This window comes from Amblyomma maculatum, chromosome 10 (assembly GCF_055883805.1).
Source record: "Amblyomma maculatum isolate TAMU_Amacu chromosome 10, ASM5588380v1, whole genome shotgun sequence".
In the NCBI taxonomy this organism is placed as follows: Eukaryota; Metazoa; Arthropoda; class Arachnida; order Ixodida; family Ixodidae; genus Amblyomma; species Amblyomma maculatum.
Window position 1 is genome coordinate 117,237,000 of NC_139353.1, and position 20,954 is coordinate 117,257,953.

General features: G+C 47.6%; 1 protein-coding gene across 2 annotated transcripts in view; it reads left to right on the plus strand.

The window, feature by feature from the left end:
- Positions 1–20,051, plus strand: part of LOC146177308 (uncharacterized) — a 141,975-nt gene extending 121,924 nt beyond the window's left edge. The window contains exons 7-8 of one of the 2 annotated variants that reach the window (XM_084580423.1): positions 19,510–19,694; positions 19,955–20,051. In XM_084580423.1, the coding sequence (XP_084436549.1) occupies positions 19,510–19,661 (152 nt within the window). In that variant the 3' untranslated portion in view covers positions 19,662–19,694; positions 19,955–20,051. Of the gene's footprint in view, positions 1–19,509; positions 19,794–19,954 lie in introns of those variants that run through there. The other variant, XM_084580424.1, reaches the window with a different exon arrangement.
- The last annotated feature ends 903 nt before the right edge of the window (positions 20,052–20,954 follow it).

Below are 20,954 nucleotides of genomic sequence, written 5' to 3' on the forward strand. Positions count from 1 at the left end.
GAAGGTATTTCAGTTTTTTTATGAAGCAAGAAAACGTGTTCAGTAAGCACCTATTTACTACTAGACAGCACTTTCAGGACCATGTCATCACAGACCACTGATACAGTAAAGACCATGATATAGTAAATATTTTCGCTGGCCGAAGTGGCTTTACTATAAAGGGTTTCTACTGTATATATTGAAGGCCTATTGCCACACATTCTTCTTTTAGGGTATTTTGCGACAGGTTTCTCGGCCTGCAAAGACATGCAGCATCTTATGACGTAGGGATGATAAACATACATGCAAAATAATACCATTCAAGATACAAAAGAAAGATATTTGGAATGAAAAACATGCTTCCGGCCAACCGATAACTTCAGGTGGATGCTTAGTGTTCATATAGAATTACAGTTTCTGAAAATATTACGGTTCAGGCTCCAGAACTTTTCAGTTTTTAAAAAATCCCTAAAAATTTCTGCAATAGACAATATGGATTACTAAGCATGCAAAACTGGATGATAATAAATAACACATTAAAGAATATATTTCTGCAGTACACCAGTTACAGGCGCACATACATTACTGCGGCCAGAATAAAGAAATCATTGCCCTGACAAAATCAATCAAGCTATCTTCGATCAGGTAACTGAGGGAGATGTGTACATCGCAGATATTCTCAAGGCTTTGTACGTATAGAATATTCTCAAGATCAGTGAAGAATGAGACCCACCTGTGTGGTCTACAATAACCGTACCATTTCAAGTTCCAGCTTTTCATTTTTCACAGCTTTTATTGCTTGCTGCATTTTACTATAAACAATTGCCTTACTTGTATTGTACAAAGGAATAGTTTTCATACAGTGCTCATAATAATTTAAGGGCACCAAACAGCATGCACACACACAAGAAAAGAAGAACGGGACAGAGCGCCATCCACAACTAATTTATTATGCAGAATAAAGTACATATATATTCCACTGCCGGCGTATGTGCACGGAACACATTCACCAAACGCATCAAACCCCTATCACGTGCAGACAACCCGTTAACCGTGACCACCCTGACAGTGGATAAAATATTAGCCCTTATGGAGCAGGTGACCTCCATCATCGTAGAAGCTCTTCGGCCTCGCAATGGATAATGCACTAACACTGGTGGTGCAGTGGAATTGTTGAGTGGGCCTTCCTACTTCAAGAGCATAACTCACTTCCTCTCCTTTCAGGATTCTGCGCTCACCATTCACCTTCCATTCTACTCTCCTTTTATGGCCGTCCTGGTTCCGCATCTCCTAACCTTGGATGGGTTCGTTTACTACGTTCTACCTACTCGGGTATCCCTATTCTAGTAGGTGGAGACTTCAACGGCGCACACACCTCGTGGGGTTACCCATCGGATTCTCCCAGGGGTGCACACATTCAGGGCAACTTTTCAAATAATTCTTTTCATCTTTTAAACCACCTGCATACATCTAGCTGGCCGCGAGGTGGGCCTTATTCACCTGATTTGACTTGGTAGCTAGGCCCTGGTAACCCTCGTTGGGCTGTTGAACCAGATACCTGGGGTAGTGATCACAGTCTTATCTTTATCTCTCTCACTCCTTCGCGCATACGTAAAATACGCCGTACCGTAAAAATAACATCATGGGACTCTGTACGCGCAGACAATCGCTTATCTGATTTCACCCCATCATCAGCATTGTCTACTCTCTCTGCTGTTCTTGCCTCCCACATGATTACCACCACTGCAAATGAAGAGCCAAACCCGGACATCCACCTCCTAAATCTTTGGGCTCTGCGGCGCCAGGCGGATCATTATGCTGCTCGTAACCCCGATGACCCATCGGCTATCCCCGCTCTTCACCGGACTACCGCACGTGCGAGGTGGTATGAAAAGCGTCTTGGAAGGCACCTTTGGGCTGCATGGTGTAAGCGCCTGTCCTCCAAGTACGGTAATCGACAACTTTGGCGAGTGCTTCACGCCATGGAGCGCTCTTCTCAAGTTTCTGATTACACAAAGAGCATTAGCCTTCCGATGAATGTGGATGAGAACACATTGGCAAAATTGGCGGCCAGGCAGTTTTTTCCGCACTGGTTCCACCTCGACCTCTCCACCTTACTTACCGGTTACCGAACCCCCTGATGAGATTACTTCTTACCTAACCATGGCAGAGTTGCTGGCCTCCAATGAATGCCTCAAATCTAACGCTGCTCCCGGGCACGGCGGCATACCTAACTCCTTATTCAGCAACTTGGAAGGGACTGCTTTGCAGGCCCTACTTGATGCTTTCAATGACGTGTGGCATTCTGGTGTCATGCCGGACGAGTGGAAGCATTCTATTCTTGTTCCAATACCGAAGTCAGGTCACCCTCCAGTATCACTGTCGGCCCTTCGTCCAATTTCCCTGACGCCAACAATCTGCAAGCTTCACAAAAATATTCTCGCCACTCGCTTATCGTGGTGGTTGGAATCCCATGATTGTTATCCCGAATCACAAATCGGCTTCCGCACGCAAATAGGAACGGAGGACTGCCTTGCTACTTTGACTGCTAACGTACTTCACCACTCTCCGCACAGTCATCTCGTTAGAACCGTGATTGCTAGAGATATAACAAAGGCATATGATAGCATCATTCACTCAGCCATTCTTGCCTCCCTACACACTTTTGGTCTCTCTCACAGGTTTCTGCTTTCCATTGACGCCTTTCTAACAAATAGAACGTTCAGTGGGCCTGTCCATGGAAAGCCCTTTGGTCACTTCCCCTCAAAGTAAGGAGTGCCCCGTTATCGCCCCTACATTATTTAATGTGGCCTTCATTTCACTTTTTCGAGCCCTAGAGACTATCCCTTCTATACGCGTGCTTGCGTATGCCGATGATATAACCTTATCGTGCTGTCACCCAGATACGTCTGTCCGTCAGGTGGCCCTCCACCATGAGCTGGATATCTTGACATTTAACCTCCCTCCTTTGGGTCTAACACTTTCGCGTACAAAATCTTGTTTCATTCGAATTGGAAATAAAGCTTGCTTACGGAAAGCCTCCACTATAAATTTTTTATTTATAATTCCCCGGCTCCTCAGGCACAAAGCGATCGCATCCTTGGTCTTCTTCATTCCTCCAGGACTGGCAACACGGGGCTGACAGTCATGCGTAAGTCCGCTCACGCTACTCTAGGTCTGATTCGTCGCATAGCTATGCGCTCTGGCGTCGCGCGTGCTCACACGGCCCGCCAGCGTGTTCGCTCTGTCCTCCAGCCGCGTGTAAACTACCAGGCACAGTTTAAACGTCTCACCCGAAGACAGTGGGACTCCCTTGAAGCCATCAATCGTTACGCTATGCGTGCAATAACATGTCTGCCCCGTTTAACAGCCATACCAGTACTTCAGGAGTCATCATCATCAGCCTAACTATACCCACTATAGGGCGAAGGCCTCTCCCATATTTCTCCATTTAACCCGGGTCTGTGCTAGCTGCATCCACTTACCCCTACGAACTTCTTAACCTCATCCGCCCACATAACTTTCTGCCGCCCCCTGCTACGCTATCCTTCCCTTGGAATCCAGTTTGTTACCCAAAGCGACCGTCGATAATCCTCTCGTCGCCCTACATGTCCTGCCCATGCCCATTTCTTCTTCCTAATTTCCACTAGAATGTCGGTAACTTGGATTATTTCTATGACCCACTCTGCACGCTTCCTATCTCTTAATGTTACCCCTACCACTTTTCGTTCAATAGCCTTTTGCGCTGTCCTCAACTTAAGTAGAACTCTCTTATTTAGCCTTCACGTTTCAGCCCCATAGGTGAGTACAGCCAATATGCAACTGTTGTATACTTTCCTCTTGAGCATAACCGGTAAGCTGTTAGTCTTAATCTGCGAGTGCTTGCCTAATGCGTTTCATTCCAATCTTATTCTTCTTGCTATTTCCTTTTCATGGTCCGGATCTGCGGTTACTACCTGTGCTAAGTAGACATATTCGCCTACTACTTCCAGTACTTCGCTATCTAATTTAAACTGCTCTTCCTTCCCGAGGCTGTTGAACATTACCTTAGTCTTCTGCATATTTATTTTCAAGCCTACCTTTCTACTTTTCCTGTCAATCATCATTATCAATCATTATTTGCAGTTCATTCCCGAGTAGCTTAGCTGGAATGCCATCAGCAAATCGCAGATTACTGAGGTATTTTCCATCTACCCTTATCCCTAACTGTTCCCATTCCAAATCTCTGAATACTTCCTCTAAGCAAGCTGTGAAGAGTACTGGGGAGATTGTTTCTCCTTGCCTAACATCTTTCTTTATGGCAATTTTGTTACTTTTTTATGAAGAACTATGGTTGCTGTGCAGCCACTATATATATCTTCCAGCACTTTCAAGTACTGCTCGTCTACCTCCTGATTTCGCAATGCCTGCATCACCGCCGATGTTTCAACTGAGTCAAATTCGTTTTCGTAATCAATGAATGCTATGTATAAGAGCTGGTTATATTCCGACCGTTTTTCTATCACCTGATTGATGGTATGGATATGATCGATAGTAGAGTACCGTTTCCAAAAACCTACTTGATCCTTTGCTTGATTACAGTCTAAGGTTGCCCTGATTCTATCAGAAGTACGCCCATTTAAATACACTCAGTGAACTCATTGATCAACGGATGGCAAACAGAGCTCGCGAACAGTCTTTACAAGTCCATCGTTTAAAGACACTCCCTCCATGGTCGTGCTGCCAGCTCACGGGCAATCGCCCTAACTTTATCCCCGTCGGTGTCATCCGCACATCTGCCTGAAGGGTGCATATTATATACCGATGCATCACATACTGCAGAGCGAGGAGTTACCTCTGTGTATAGCCCCTCTCATCCGCATCTCAACACTCACGTGACATATACTGCGGATACGTGCACCCCTCTGGCACTGGAACTTCAAGCCATTTACAATGCCATTTATTCCCTTCCGCCAGTTCCTACATTCAATGCAGTTCATCGTTACAAAGACTCTCTCACTGCCCTTAAACAGCTTAAGGCCGCTCAACGCACATTCCAAATGACAGTCCATTTATTTGCTCTGTTCAAAGTACCCATGTCCTGTGCGCATACACTGGATTCGCGGCCAGGCTCGCGATCCACATAATATTCAAGCGGATGCTATGACGCACATAAACACATCAGGCGATCCACCACCTTCCCCTCTTCCCCGTAATCCGTTCCTGTCCCACATTTCCGATTCTCAAGTTCTGCTCCAGTGAACACGCGCTCTCATTCCTCCGTGTTCGCAACCTCTCCCCCGTAATCTTACTCGGCAGGAGGAGGTATCAGTGCGCCGGATTCGGGCAGGGGTGGCTCTGACCCCATCTGTACAACATCGTTGGCATGATAAAGATCTGCCAGTGACTGACAGGTGCGCTCTCTGTGACACTGCACCTGAGATCTGTGATGTGCGTCACTTGTTGTGGACGTGTCCAGCAACGACTCAGACAACAGATACTCATGAAGTTGGGCCTGCGGTGAAATCGCGATTGTGATTACGAGATGTGGACGATGGACAATCGCTACACCACCAAACTTGCGAATAGCTAAGTGCAAGTGGACTTCACTCCTTCTTCTAACTTTCTATCTCCTGCATCCCATTCCCCCTTTCTCTACTTCTGCCTTGTGGCAAAATGTTTCGAACAAAATGCGAGGGGAATTAAAAATGAAAGTTTTTTTCTCATCCTCCTTCCTCTATGGTTATACGCTTTAGCCAAAATGATGACAATAACAGTAAAACATATAAGGTCATTAAAAGTATATCTCATCGACTTAAGACCACGTCATAACATTGACATCGTTTCGCCTTGTTTTATCGTCTGTCATCGCGTACCAAGATTACCGCGGGCGGACAAACATGATTACGAAGTGGCGCGCTCATTGTCATTCCGTGAAGAGGAAAAGAACGAAGTTCATGCTACTTGCCTTCAGTATGTCAACTATTACCTACTTTGTTAGTCAGGTGAAAACCTTGCTAGGCTCATTATGAATATAAATTCTTTGAGGTCCCGACAGAGGCAGAGGTCTCAATATCTTCTGACGTCAGCAAAATTCACCCGCTAATGCCATCGCAAAAGGTGCTGACGACGAAGCAGAAGAAAAAAAGTAATGAAATTATAACGAGTACACAAGCATGCAGGATAGAGATCGAAGAGAAGCAGACAGAAGTTGAAGAAGGAAGGAAAATATAAAATTTAGACAGCGAATATTCTTCCCTGAATGGGTAGAACGACAGGGACGACTTCTCTATTATTGCTTTTCAGAAACATTTCAGTATTGCTGAACTTAGCATCAGACTGACTCAGGAGCCGCATGAGTAATAAGGCAACAACCGGCGACATGTGAAATATATTTTATTCAAAGCAATTCACATTTCTTCTCATTTAGCATATTCGGCACAATCCTCAACACAAGTATTCGGGGCAGCAATCAGGATAGGGCTTTTTTTCTCCTGGCTGTATTAGGCATCCATCATTGTTCTTGTCGTCACCACACCTAAAAAGAACTGGGAAATATTAAATGATATCTATAACTGTGGAGTTCAGATGTGTAGCAAGTGTAAAGACCCGTCTGCCCCGACAGAACTTCGCACCAACGCCAGTGGCCACGGGATTGGTGCCATTCTTGCACAGCGACAACGCGGCCAACACTGCGTGATTGCCTACGCCAGTCGTCTCCTGTCATCAGCGGAACAGAACTACTCTATTACGGAACGGGAGTGCCTGGCTCTCGTCTGGGCCGTTGGAAAATTCAGACCCTACTTGTTTGGCCGACCATTCACTGTAATTACCGATCACCACGCCCTATGTTGGCTCTCTTCCCTCAAGAATCCTGCTGGCCGCCTCGGCCGCTGGGCACTGCGCTTGCAGGAGTATACCTTTTCCGTTGTATACAAATCAGGTCGGCTCCACCAGGATGCAGACTGTCTGTCCCGTTATCCCGTCGATCCCCCTTCCTCTACTGACCACGAGTCGGACCCCTGTGTGTTCTCTATATCGGACTTTTCTCACATAGCCGACGAACAGCGCTTGGACCCAACCCTAAGTTCTCTTATCGACCGCCTCCGCACACACAGCCGTGACACTTCCCTCGCCCTGTTCTTCCTTCATGGGAATACTCTATACCGCCGCAACATGCGACCTGATGGCGCTGAGCACTTGCTCGTCCTTCCCCAACACCTACGCTCTGCCGTTCTGGAACAAATGCACGACGCCCCTACAGCTGGTCATCTTGGCCTCTCACGCACATACGACCGCGTGCGCCGGCGTTTCTTCTAGCCTGGACTCTACCGCTCTGTCCAACGTTATATAGCCGCTTGCGACCTCTGTCAACGCCAGAAGAAACCCTCTGTGCTGCCACCTGGACACCTGCAGCCGATTGCTATCCCGACTGAGCCATTTTCTCGTGTTGGCCTTGACCTCCTAGAGCCCTTCCCCGAGTCCTTGTCAGGAAACAAATGGATCGCTGTGGCCACCGATTATGCCACGCGGTACGTGATCACTCGCGCCATTCCAACCAGCTGCGCCACAGACGTTGCTGACTTCCTTTTGTACGACGTCATACTACACCATGGTGCTCCCCGTCAACTACTTACCGACCGTGGCCGCTGTTTCCTTTCCCGACTTGTTCAGGAAATACTTCGTTCTTGCTCCGTTCGGCACAAGTTCACCACTGCGTACCACCCTGAGACGAACGGCCTTACGGAGCGTATTAACCGCACACTCACCGACATGCTCGCAATGTACGTATCCGACAGTCATCGCGACTGGGATATTAGTCTGCCATTTGTCACCTTCGCATATAATTCTTCGCGTCATGACACTGCTGGGTACTCTCCATTCTATCTTCTCTTTGGCCGAGACCCCTTACTGCCCTTCGACACTTTGCTTCCCGCCGCTGGCCCCGTCACAACCTATGCCCGCGATACCATTGTCCGAGCCGACGCTGCTCGCCAGATTGCTCGTCACAATCTCACCGTCTCTCAAGAAGCTCAAAAACGCCGCTACGACGCTCACCACCGCGATGTGCACTATCCTCCCGGATCTCTGGTGCTGCTCTGGCTTCCGTGCCGTCGTGTGGGATTGTGTCAGAAACTTCTGCCCCACTACACGGGTCCATACCGTGTACTACGCCCAGTGACCGACGTAACCTATGAGATTGCACCGCTCCACCCAAAGTCACCGACTGCTACACCCACTTCCGAAATTGTACATGTCGCCCGCCTCAAGGCATATTACTCCCCCTCCACACCGCACGCCTAATACGCACCGGGACGGTGTCTTTTGCCGAGGGGGGTAGTGTTACCGGGAAACGCGGGACCAAAGTGATGTGCTCACTGACAAAGACAACGATCGAGGAACGCGGGCACGACGAAGCGTTGAAAAAGAGAACGACGCTGAGAGAGTGGATTCTGCACGGCTACCGAAGTCTTAGCGTCGAGTTCTGCCCATCGCAGTGCCGTCACATTAAGTACATCCCCGTAACAATATTTTACTGTAAAAATTGTTTAGAACCCACCCCTCCCCCCCTAAATGCCATCGGTCCTCACGAGTTGTTCGATGTTAAAGAAGTCTCGTTATGCAATTCATTTTTGTCCGACAGAGTTCACACCAAGGTGGGTCATTATGTGGTTCAGCGAAAAACAATGCTTCAAAATAGATTTCATTATACGGCTTACAGTTAAGTAATTTCGGCACACGCTGTGTAACACCTCAAAAGTAATCCGGAACATTCCTGATATAGGATGCAAAAGTGCTCTGCCTTGGGCCTAACGCAGTTTGCTATCAAGTGCTGCCCTAAAGTTATTGAAACTTGTCATAGTACCTCATCACCTCTGTGCATGAATGACTGCTAATTCAGCGCGACCAGCGAAATTAAAGAGACCAACTACTGCAAGAAGTGAGTGTCAAAGTATTGGCAAATTCTGGTACATCTCACAACCTGGTGAAAACATCGACGGAAGACCTCATGGTTTACCGAAGAAATTTAATTTAATCAAGAAAGTCAGGTTTTAGCCAATGGTGCCGCTATACTGTGTTGTATAGTTGCTACTCACTACTGGTATTTCTTGGGGTGGGAGAGCGTATGTACAAGGCTTTTAACCCGTCCCATCGTGCCACATAGAGAGTTACGTTTCTTCATATTACAAAAGGCAGCCTAATTTTTCATCTTTTTATATATCACAGTGAATTTAAATGTGTATTTAATAGATTGGTCGAGAGGCTAGCGCTGCCAGTAGTTCGGGCACAGCAGGATCGAATTGGAAGCCGCAGGACACAGCTTCAGCGCGATAGATGGGCGCCGGAGACAAGCGATGGTGATGGCGTTGCCGCAGTGTTGTCTGTTCTTCGTCTTCTTTACATTTCCCCCGTGTGAAGAAGATCCTGGCGACTCACGGTGAAGAGACGGCCAGAGGGCTGTAATACGGCTTGAGGCGGCTAACATGGACAACCTCGTGGCCGCGACGGCGGTGGTCGGAAGAAGAGGTGGCTGGCTCAATGACGTAGTTTACAGGGGATGTGCGTTCCAAGACTCGATAAGATCCGTGGTATTTGGTTTCTAGTTTGCTGGCGGCAGGGACGCATAGCTAAACGAAGCTGTCGGCCAGGAACGTCGGAGCAGTGGTATAGCTATCATGCTGATCTTTGCGATAGCCTTGAGTGCTGGAGGTAAACGTGCTAGCTAGCTGACGGCACTCCTCGGCTTTCTGCACAGTATCTGACAAAGCACTGTAGTCAGAGGCATGGATGGTATGGCAAAACTTTGTCCAGAGTACAAGATGGTTCGCGGCCGTATAAGAGAAAGAAGGGCGAAAAACCAGTTGTTGCTTGGGTGGCAGTGTTTTACGCGAACGTTAGGAATGGCAGTACCTGGTCCCAGCTGGAGCTCCCAGATTCAGATGTAACATAGATTGCGTGCTTATCCCCAAGCGTACGGTTGAAACGCTCCCTGAGGCCGTTTGTTTGCAGGTGGTACGCGGTTTTAGCCTGATGTATCGATCTGCAAGACGACTTGGAATACTTAAGAAAGAAAGGCACGACCTCTATCCCTCAGTAGCTCGCGAGGAGCGCCGTGTCGAAGAATGTAGTGGTGCAGAAGAAAATGGGCTACCTCTCGGGCTGTCGCTGCGGGAATGGCAGCAGTCTCCGCGTAACGGGTCAGGTGGTCGACGGCGGCGATGATCCATCGATTACCAGCGGCCCTGTATGGTAGCGGATCATAAAGGTCGATTTCCATGCGATCAAACGGGCGAGCTGGACACGGTAAAGGCTGGAGAGGGCCAGCGGGGTGGCGAGAAATCTTGCGTTGTTGACAGGCGGTACAAGACCGAATGTAGCGACGTACGAAATTGTTCATTCCCCGCCAGTAGTAACTCCGACGAATTCGATCACAGGTTTGCAGGACGCCGGCATGAGCGCTTTGCTGGTCAGTATGATGGTAGGCACAAACATCAGAGCGGAGGTGGCGCGGAATGACAAGACGCCATTTTCTGCCGTCTGAGTTGCAGTTCCTTCGGTAGAGGGGGCCGTCCCGAATGGTGAAATGAGAGTCCTGTCGACGGAGTGTTCGAGAATGCGTAGCCGAGGAAGTAGTGCCAAGGATATCTAGCAGGCTAGAAACCCCAAGGATCTTGTTGCTCGAAAGACTTACCTTCAATGGTGAGTGCTGTCAAGGACGATGGAGGGGACGATGAGTCAGGCGAGCGTACCGGTGACTGAGAGAGAGCGTCGGCGTCAGAGTGCTTGCGGCCAGAGCGGTACACTACACGGATGTCGTATTCCTGAAGCCTGAGAGCCCAGCGCCCGAGACGTCCAGACGGATCCTTGAGAAACGCGAGCCAGCAGAGAGCGTGATGACCTGTAACTACCTCGAAGGATGGCCGTATAAGTAAGGCCGGAAATTCGTTATAGCTTACACGATTGATAAGCACTCTTTTTCGGTAACGGAGTAGTTGTACTCTGCTTTGGTAAGAGCACAAGCGACAACGTATTCTGAGAAGCCAGGCTTGCGCTGAGCGAGTTCGGTGCCGAGGCCGACACCACTGGCATCGGTGTGAAGTTCTGTAGGTGCAGTGGGGTTCATAACGGCGGCGACGTCAGAACATTGCGTGGCGTCGCCAGTGCATCATCGCAGACTAGCGATAAAGAGGAAACGTTAGGGGTGCCTTTCAAGAGCTGTGTAAGGGGAGGGGGGGCTATTATAGTTGAGGCATTCGGAACAAAACGACGAAAGTACAAGCAGGGGCCCACGAAGCTTTGCAGTTGTTTCAACGTGGTCGGTATCGGAAAGTCAGCAACGGCGCGCAATTTCTCAGAATCAGGCGGAACTCCACCTTTGGACACAACATGTCCGAGTAATATGAGCTGGCGGGAACAGAAGCGGCACTTTTTGAGGGTCAATTGTAGACCGGCGCTAGTTAGGCAGGTGAAGACCTGGCGAAGTGCAGTCAAGTGGGTCGGCAAGTCCGTTGAAAAGACGAAGATATCATCGAGGTAGCATACACGGGTGTTCTATTTCAGGCCGCGCAGTACAGTGTCCATCATTCTTTAAAATGTGGCTGGGGCGTTACAGAGTCCGAATGCAATTACATTGAATTCGTATAATCCGTCTGGGGTAACAAAGGCGGTCTTAGCACGACCCGCCTCTGCCATGGGCACCTGCCAATACCCGGAGCGCATATCGGGTGAGGAAAAGAATTCTGAGCCTTGCAGGCAGTCTAGGGCATCGTGGATTCGTGGGAAGGGGTACACATCACGACGAGTGATTTTGTTGAGGCGGCTATATTCAACACAAACTCGTATTGAGTCATACTTCTTCGTAACTAAGACCACAGGAGACGACCATGGACTACAGCATTCTCTAACTACTCCGCGTTGCAGCATGTCATCGTCTTGTTGGGCAATAACCCGGCGCTACTCGGGGACACACGATACGCCAGCTGATTGAGAAGTGGGTGAGCGCCAGTGTCGATGAGGTGGAAACGGTCGTCATGCAGCCCAAGGAAGATTGCGGGCTATCGACGGAGGCGCGGAACTGGTGTAGAAGGTCAAGAAGTTGCTGGCAGCGGCGCGGCTCTAAAGCACTGTCCACAGAATGGTCGAAAAAATCCCGCTGTAGCAGTTCGGAAGCACACGAGTTGGAATCAAGGCGTCAACTTGGAAAACAGGTAATGACACATCATCAAAGGCGAACAAAAGGTCCACGGGCTCGATGCGGCCGAGACACTCCCCTTAACAGTATCTCTAGCTGGGCTAGTTGGTGTGACATTGCGTTAAACCAAAGGAAATACAGCGCTAAGTTTTAGACGAACCACACAGAAAGACGGACGGGACAGGCGCTAACTCCAACTAAGTTTTTTGAAAGATTCATGTGCACATATATAACCCGAAGACAGTGAACGCTTGCGCATGTCTCTAAAGTAAGAAGGAAAAAACCATTCAGAAAAAACACTCTCATAATCTCGTATTTTTAAACAATCTGTGTTCACTTTCGCGTAAAGATACAGAAGTCGTGCTGACACACTTACCCCCCCTCTCTTTGATAAAAAAGGCTTCTGCGAGCTCGCGAGCTAATCTGTCTTTACTTCTGGTTAGAATTTTAATCTCTCCAAATCGTGGTTCACAGATTTATTTTCATCAAGGCAAGAGCGGCAATGGGCGGGTAGGTTTTGGAACGAGTCTGATGCGTTTCCTAAAGACCTGTTATGCTCGCCGGCACGCTCGTTAACGGAGCGTCCGGTCTGACCGACGTACACCTTGCCACACGTAAGGGGGATCTCGTAGACCACTCCCGTGGCACACTTTACGTAGGGCTTCGAGTGTTTCTTTCCACACCCAGATGTTGTTTGAGCCCTACTGGTAACCTTGGGACACATCTTGGCCAATTTGCAGGGGGCCCTACGTAAAGTGTGCCACGGGAGTGGTCTACGAGATCCCCCTTACGTGTGGCAAGGTGTACGTCGGTCAGACCGGACGCTGCGTTAACGAGCGTGCCGGCGAGCATAACAGGTCTTTAGGGAACGCATCAGACTCGTTCCAAAACCTACCCGCCCATTGCCGCTCTTGCCTTGATGAAAATAAAAAAAATCTGTGAACCACGATTTGGAGAGATTAAAATTCTAACCAGAAGTAAAGACAGATTAGCTCGCGAGCTCGGAAAAGCCTTTTTTATCAAAGAGAGGGGGGGTAAGTGTGTCACCACGACTTCTGTATCTTTACGCGAAAGTGAACACAGATTGTTAAAAAATACGAGATTATGAGAGTGTTTTTTCTGAATAGTTTTTTTCCTTCTTACTTCAGGGACATGCGCAAGCGTTCACTGTCTTCGGGTTATATATGTGCACATGAATCTTTCAAAAAAATTAGTTGGAGTTAGCGCCTGTCCCGTCCGTCTTTCTGTGCGGTTCGTCTAAAACTTAGCGCTGTATTTCATTTGGTTTAACACTCCCCTTAGATCAACATAGCGAGAGATGCAAGAGGATTGGCTACCAGAAGTGTGCAAGCGTCGTTGTTCATGTCGAGGATGACAAACGGCAACGGCAAGTAGTGGCAGCGGCGGCAGACAACGTTAGAGGGCACAAAGAGGACTGTCGCAGCGGTGGTAAAAGAGACAGTGAGGGGAGCCAGAACAGCGCTAACGGGTGCGATGGTTGTGTCATGAGCTACGAGCAGTTTGGCCGCAAAACGAGGACACGGCTCGTGGAGCAAGGCATCTGATGGTGCATCACTTGGTTCAATGAGACCTACTTGAGAACTGGCGCAGTCAATGATAGCCTGATGTTGGGGCAAAACATTCCAGCCGAGAATGACGTCATGAGAACATGGGGGGAGAACGACGAATTCGATGATGTACAAGGGTGCAGCAATGCCGACGCGAGCAGTGCAGACAGCTGTCGGCAGTATACTGTGAGCGGATGCGGTACGAAGCGATAGTCCCTCGAGAGGCGTAGTCACCTTTCGGAGGGAGCGGCAGAGTTTTTGGCTGATAACTGATACAGCGGCACCGGTATCGATGAGCGCAGGAGTATGAACACCTTCAACGATGACATTATTAACATTCGTGGGATTAAGATGTGGACTTTGAAATTCTGTCGAATACGCAGTTCGTGCCTCGCGAACTGCGGCGGGTAGTTTTCCGGCTGGGTAGCGGGTCGGTGGCACGTTGGCGAAATGGAGAGGCGACATGGTGATGACGAACGATACGCAGGAAGTCCGGAGGATTAGAGGGTGCTGTTGGAGGACCCGATGGGAGGGGAAACTGGGGGGCCAAATAAGGTGGCGCAGGCCGTGCAGCAAAGGTCATATTTATGCGGCGCCGGCAGTAGCGTATAGTGTGCCCAAGGATGCCGCTGTGGTAGCAAATAGGCCTGTTGTCTGAAGTGCGCCATGAAGATGGTGTCTGAAGCAAGCGGGGAGCAAAAGTTGTTGGTGGCGAACCCATAGCGGCCGAAGCAGAGGTTGGATCAGGAGGTGGACTTGAAGTGACTTCGGCATACGTGCGACGCAGTACCTGAGACCTGAGAAGGAGTTGACGCGAATGCTGGAGCGTATCTCAGTGGCGCAACGCCGGACGATGGAATTGTGGGCGCGGTGATTGGCATTGAGGGTGTGACCGGAGCTGATTGAGGAGCAGGATTAGGAACGACTTCTGAGACATGTCGCTGGATTGCATGGGGAAACTCCGGAACAAGGCCAGTCGTTGACGACTCCTTAACATATGGCTGAAGTGACTGTTGTCGCGCGACCTCCTGACATTCAAAAGCCTTGATGTCTTCGAAGAGGCTAGATGACTCCCTCTCCGCGGCTAGTCCAGCGAGCGAAGCGTGAGTCTGGCGAATCAAAACACGTTTCTTGTGGAGCTCATCATAGCTTTGACAGAGGTCGTAGATTTCTTGGAACATAGTGGGGCCTTTGGCGATGTGCATATTGAAGACGCCGTCATCACTTCCTGTGAGTACATGACGTATCTTAACGGCCTCGGTCATGGTCGGGTCAACGCGGCGACACAAATCGACATTGTTCCTAATGTAACTGGTGAACGCTTCACCGGTCACCTGCACTTGCGACTGAAGACGCTGTTCCGCGCGTAGTTTTCGGACGGCGGGGTGGCCAAAGACATCAGAAAATTTGGTCTTGAAATTAGGCCGGGTGGTAAATAAAGTACGAGTCGTGGTTTCGAAACCACAAATTAGCTACGTCGCTCAAGTAAAAGATGACATTGTTGAGCTTAGGATTGTCGTTCCAGTTATTGTGTCGGCTGACCCGTTCGTAAGCGGACAGCCGATCGCCGACGTCGTCATCACTGCTTCCACTGAAGGTGGCGGGGTCCCGTTGACGAAGGGAACCTGTGCAGGTGACGGGCGGAGCTAGGTGCAATGGAGTCGGCTCCGTCATTAGGGTAGTCAACGTTCTGCTGCGAAGATCCAGGGCGCGGTGGGTACAGGGAACCTGAGATTGATCTCCACGAAGTGAAATGTGGATTTAATAGTTTGGTCGAACGTTTAGCGCGGCCAGTAATCCGGGCACAGGAGGATCGAATTCCCAGCCGCCGGGCACAGCTTCAGCGCGAGAGATGGGCGCCGGAGACAAGCGATGGCGATGGCGATGCCGCAGCGTTGTTTGTTCTTCTTTACACTATTCACACTTGATTCGATTTTTATATGCTGTTTAAATGAAACAATACACTACCAAGAACTCCTCTATCAAGTAGTTGCGCGACCATCGGTAGCGCTACTTAATGCGAGACCGGTGGCTCCTTTTGTACTTATGGTAGATATCACCGAGAATAATAAATTTATGCATTGCGTTTATTCACTTTAAAGTTAACACAAAGCTCTCAATTAATGTGATCACAAAATGTAAACATCTTAGTTAATGACACGCTCGGCACGCGACATTAGCAGGGCGGCAGTCGTGTTCACAGGGCAGCGTAGAATCACTATAACAACTCAATATCGTGTCCACGAATACAGTGTTTGATGAAAGTGTTTACTACTGAGAAAACTAGAAAGCTGTTAGTAAATTTGAACTTTAAATTATTTTGTACTCTTTTTAAGAACCACAGAACGGCATTCGTTAACATGGGGCTACACGTTCGAATGAAGCATGAAAATAATGGATAGAAATCAGTAGACTCTCCCATGCAAAGCAATAAGAGATAAAAGATTTGATGCTTTTCTACACACGTTGCCAATCAATGACATAGTTCGTAGAAAGGCTCTATTTCTGGTATAGCTTCCTCCTACATAAGTGGATAAGCAATTTTCCTGGTGATCAGTATGGCATTACACTGTGGCCATTTTGGCGCTCACAACTGGCATGCTATGCTATCAGCTTGGCATTGCCTCATACTCACATTCCTATCGCACCAAATATATCAATGTGACTGCAGATTAAAATAAGAGGAAGTTACACGTTGATAAAATTGTCCCATCGTTTCGATGCACACCAAACAAAAGAGGCCTTTTACGCCATTCACCTGGAACCCTTAGAAGTGCCACAGAAACCAATAGGCTGCGTTTATGAAATTATGCTGTCAACTATAAAAAACCTTAGAACACTTTTTTTGAATGAATTCGTAGAAATAATCACAGCTTACGAGCCTGAGATAAACGTTTTTTTCCGAACTTTGCGCTTTGCTTACAACAGGCGATTAGGACGGCCGCAGCAAAACAGTGGGGTAAATTTTTAAAACTATATAGCGGTAACTTGTAAATTTGTGGCGAAATATTTATAGGTATGTTGATTATTATAGTGTTGTGGTACAATAATAAACATTTTACTTTCAAAAACGTTATCCCAGGACCTGTCGATATTTCTTGGTTACGTTTACCGCCAGAGAAGCATTGCAGTCTAGCATGGGGTATCAAGCTGGCTTTCATTCTAGAAATAATCATTTGGCATAAAGAATGTGTGTATATTTATTTGCGTATAACATAGATTATCCATTCACAAGTCCGTGCAAACTTTATGCTAACCTGCTAATGATGAAAATCGGGAAGACAAAGCTGTGCACTGAACTAAGCGCGTTTTTTCTGCGTTGAGGCGCTGATGAGGGCAATTGATTTTAGGTATGCGTTTTTCTATCACAGAAAACTTCCTAAGGAATGCTTTAGGCCTATTACAAGCGTAACAATGACACATTGCTTTTTTTTTGAAATAAACGTCGTGAAAACAAGTTTCAGTTTTGCGGGGAAAAGGATCACTAGTAATTTCAAGAATAACAAGAAATTGAATCGTGCTTTCGAGCGTGTGCCTGTTGAGTAAATCGTAGTGTTAAGGATACCGAATTTATTTTCAATTCTGTTTATCAAAATCTTCTAAGCGCTAATTATTTAAAGCAAGCTTACTCAACAACCGTCATTTCAAGTGCGCTTGCATTGCACTCTACCATTTGGCAAGGATTTTGCTCGGTGTGGCTGCCGTCAGTATATCTCTCACCGTTCAAATGACATTCACCTGAAATAAGAAGCTGTTTTTAATTCAGACATTACTTATTGGAAATAAAATTTGTCGTCTTAAATAAGGGGTCTCTAGTCTAAACCGATTTTCTGCTTCTGATGTTTCAAATCTATTTTTTTCTGTAAAAAGAAAAGACATTTAATTCCCAGGAAGAATTGGCCGACTGCCTATCTATGGCCGACCATCAAATGCTGGTCGGCAGTCGACCTGGCCGCAATGAATGCTAGGCCGAACGACGGCCAAATGTTGACCACCTACTGTTTGGGCGCAAGTCGGCCATCACCCATGGCCCAAGCTCGGACAACGGAGTGTACGCTTCCCTGCTCGGCCACGCCTGCTCGGCCATTGGGTGGCCCATGATCGGCCAGATGCTATGGTGAGCAGAGTTCGATCAGCACCAGTGGCCCGAGCTGAACCTGGACCTGTAGGCAAGGGTTGTTCGGGCAAATATTTTGCTGCCTGCGGTTGTGCACTTGCCAAGTTGGCCAGCAGCCGGCCATCGCCCACGACCCAAAAATATGCTTGTAGTGGATGCCGATTGCATTCAAAGGCAGCGGAGGAAGGTTGTGACTTAACCCAACGTTCAGGAAAGCTATTACGATACCAGTGACATTAAACCGCAGAATACCAAAGCACCAGAAACCCCACCACAAGTTTTTAAAAAACTATCTGCATACTTTACAGAGCCCTGCTTAACAAACTGTAGTTAAGGTGGGCCATCAAAGAAGTGAAAATAACGTTGCCGAGTTCTAACCGCCAGAAGCACGAGCGGAGTAAAGCAATTTACACTAAAATATAGGCAAAAGAGAAACTTTTGCAATGCAGAAAACAAATAAAAACAACAACTAACTAGTGGCACATTCTACGTAGTGTGGCTGACGGTGTGAAAGCGTGAGGAAAAGTGCGTTCGCGGACGTTGTTCATGGTAGCACTACAGATGGTATCTGTATGAGCTGAACAACATGACAGGGAGCACACACAAAATGAAGAGGATACAACTAGGTGCACGGAAGTTTGAACGGTACTTCATAACATTCAGCTCGGTGCAAGCCCTGTTCCGCACATTTTTTGCATCACGGGAGCTGTCACTGGCAGAAATGTGTGAATGAACGTTACTGCCACCGTCGAGCAGCTCCGCTTTCAGGCTCCTCGTTTCCTTTGCCAAGTCTTAATCGCTGTGGGCTGAGCCAGTATCTGACTCATCGTTATTCGGTGTACCACTCTGTTGTCGAGAATCTTTGGCTGAGTGGTGATAAACGCAATGGCCCGTTCCATGGATGAAGTTGTCAGCCCGGCTTCTTTGCTTCTGACAGCCATCTTGTTCCTCTGCGCTTTTGTTCAACGAACTCGTATCCGCGAAGCCGCTAACGTTACGCTTTTCGCCCACATTTCACATCCGTCGGCATACCTCAGTTTCTGCTTTGTATACCTCTTGTCTACGTACAACGGACCTTGCTTTCTTTTGCCGTCCTGTGAAGCAGCCTGCAGGAAGAATTCAGCGATGTGCTGCTCAATTGTGATCGCGCGTCGAGCCTGGCTAGCGATGACTCACTCCAGGCAGCCGTCTTCTACAACGAGGCTCAAAATTCATCGAGTCTCGACCGCCTCGAAAAGCTAAGGTGTCTCAACTCTCCAGTATCTCGTTCCGAAACCAAAAGTTTGTATTCTGATCTTATTTGCATTTATTTCTATTCAGTTGCCAGTCACTTTGCTTCTTCAATCTGAACGATAAAAAGTATTCTGTCTGTCCGCGTAGTGTACTATGAATACCCGTGCTAACGAGGGAGGAGGGGGGAACTTTTTTATTCGCATTAATTCTCATTCGCGACTGGCATGTGGTACTGGCAGCCTGCGGCCGGCCACGCATTGCCCTATCATAACGGAGAGTTACAAAATTAGCAAACTAATGGACGTATACATTTAATGTGGGCTGATTCTACCCAAAACGTCCCAGATCACAAACATAAGGCTTCTTAATAATTGCACAGAGGGGAAAATCGTTATTTCTATACAGAATAAAAACTATTTTTTCCTTCGTATATTTTTCAGGATGCCTAAGGAGGGACAGTGCACGCCTGAGTAACGTCCTGTACGTGAAGGCCGCGACAGCCGTCAAGCGATGGCTCGTAACAGCAAAGGAATCGGACAACGGGGACATAAAGCATGTAAAAGTGATACCTTCCACTCAGCCTAGAAGATGAAGCCGGAATAAATTGCGGTGAACCCTCGCAAAGGTAATCAGTTGTAAGAAATATGCTACTATTTATTATATGGGTTTTGGGCCTGTTTCAATTATTGAAGAAAAGTCGATAAAAAATGCTTTCGAATTTATATTTCCCGGTGTATGGGTTATTTTAAATTACATACGTATGTGTTGATTGTCGCCTACACGAAGGACGTCGCCATTATATATTGATGATGCCACAAAGTTATACCTCGCTTGGAGCAAATTATGCGCATCTAAATATAATGTGACTGCAAACTTTCCATGCAGAACCGAATTGTAGAGGTTACGTGGGTAAAGCACATGGATAAAGCACGGGCCATGACCGACTGGACCGCTGACCAGGTATGAATAAACCATCTGACAGCGAGTACTACCGATGTGGCCAGGATGCGGCCGTGGTTTGGACATGAGTGGGTAGGCCAAGGCCCATGCATGACCCAACCGCGGCAGTAGGGTGGCCAAATCAGCCATACTCGTCGGCCCGACGTCAATTGCTGATGGTCGGGCATTCTAAAGCTATTGTGGATCCCAGACTTTGGGTTGAGCTTGGCTGCCTAGCTCAGCCCGATGTTTTTAGTTGGCCAAATTTTCGAGGACCAAGCCCGGGTCGACCATATGCTTGCCGCTTGGCTAATATGTCTGAAATAGAATGTTTAATAAAACATGTTCTAGTTAGTATTGCAGATGAACGATGTTTCAGCTGTCCTGCGTACAATGGGTATGTAATGCAAAATAAAATTTTCACACCAAGGCGGTTTGAGCATTCACCCTAAACTTGTAAAAACCGGTCCCGTGTGAGGCCAAAAATTGTAACCATGATCATTGTAAAAAAAGAACGTAAACAATTTTTTCATACAAATATTGCATCCTTTAAATGTAATAATCTGCTTCATGTCATGGTGAGAATTTAAATAACAACAAGGGAATCAATTTTCAAAGGAAAATTATTAATATAAATATCCCATGTTATCAAATTCCTCCTGATATAGAATCTTCATGAAAATTAAAAGTAAAGTTAAAAGTAAACATGAAGTAGCAACCAAACAGGGGTTCACAATTAAGTGAGCTGGTATACGTTTCTTACGTCTCTAGGCCAGCGTTGCCACCTAAAATCTTCTAATCTTATGCCACAAAATTCAATACCTCCCACCGATTACAAATACTAGTACTTTGAAATATGAGCACACAAGGCTACTATGCAAACCATGGCTATCGAAAACGAAACGTGGTGCACTGAACAGAGTCAGCACTTGACCCAGGCGGCGCC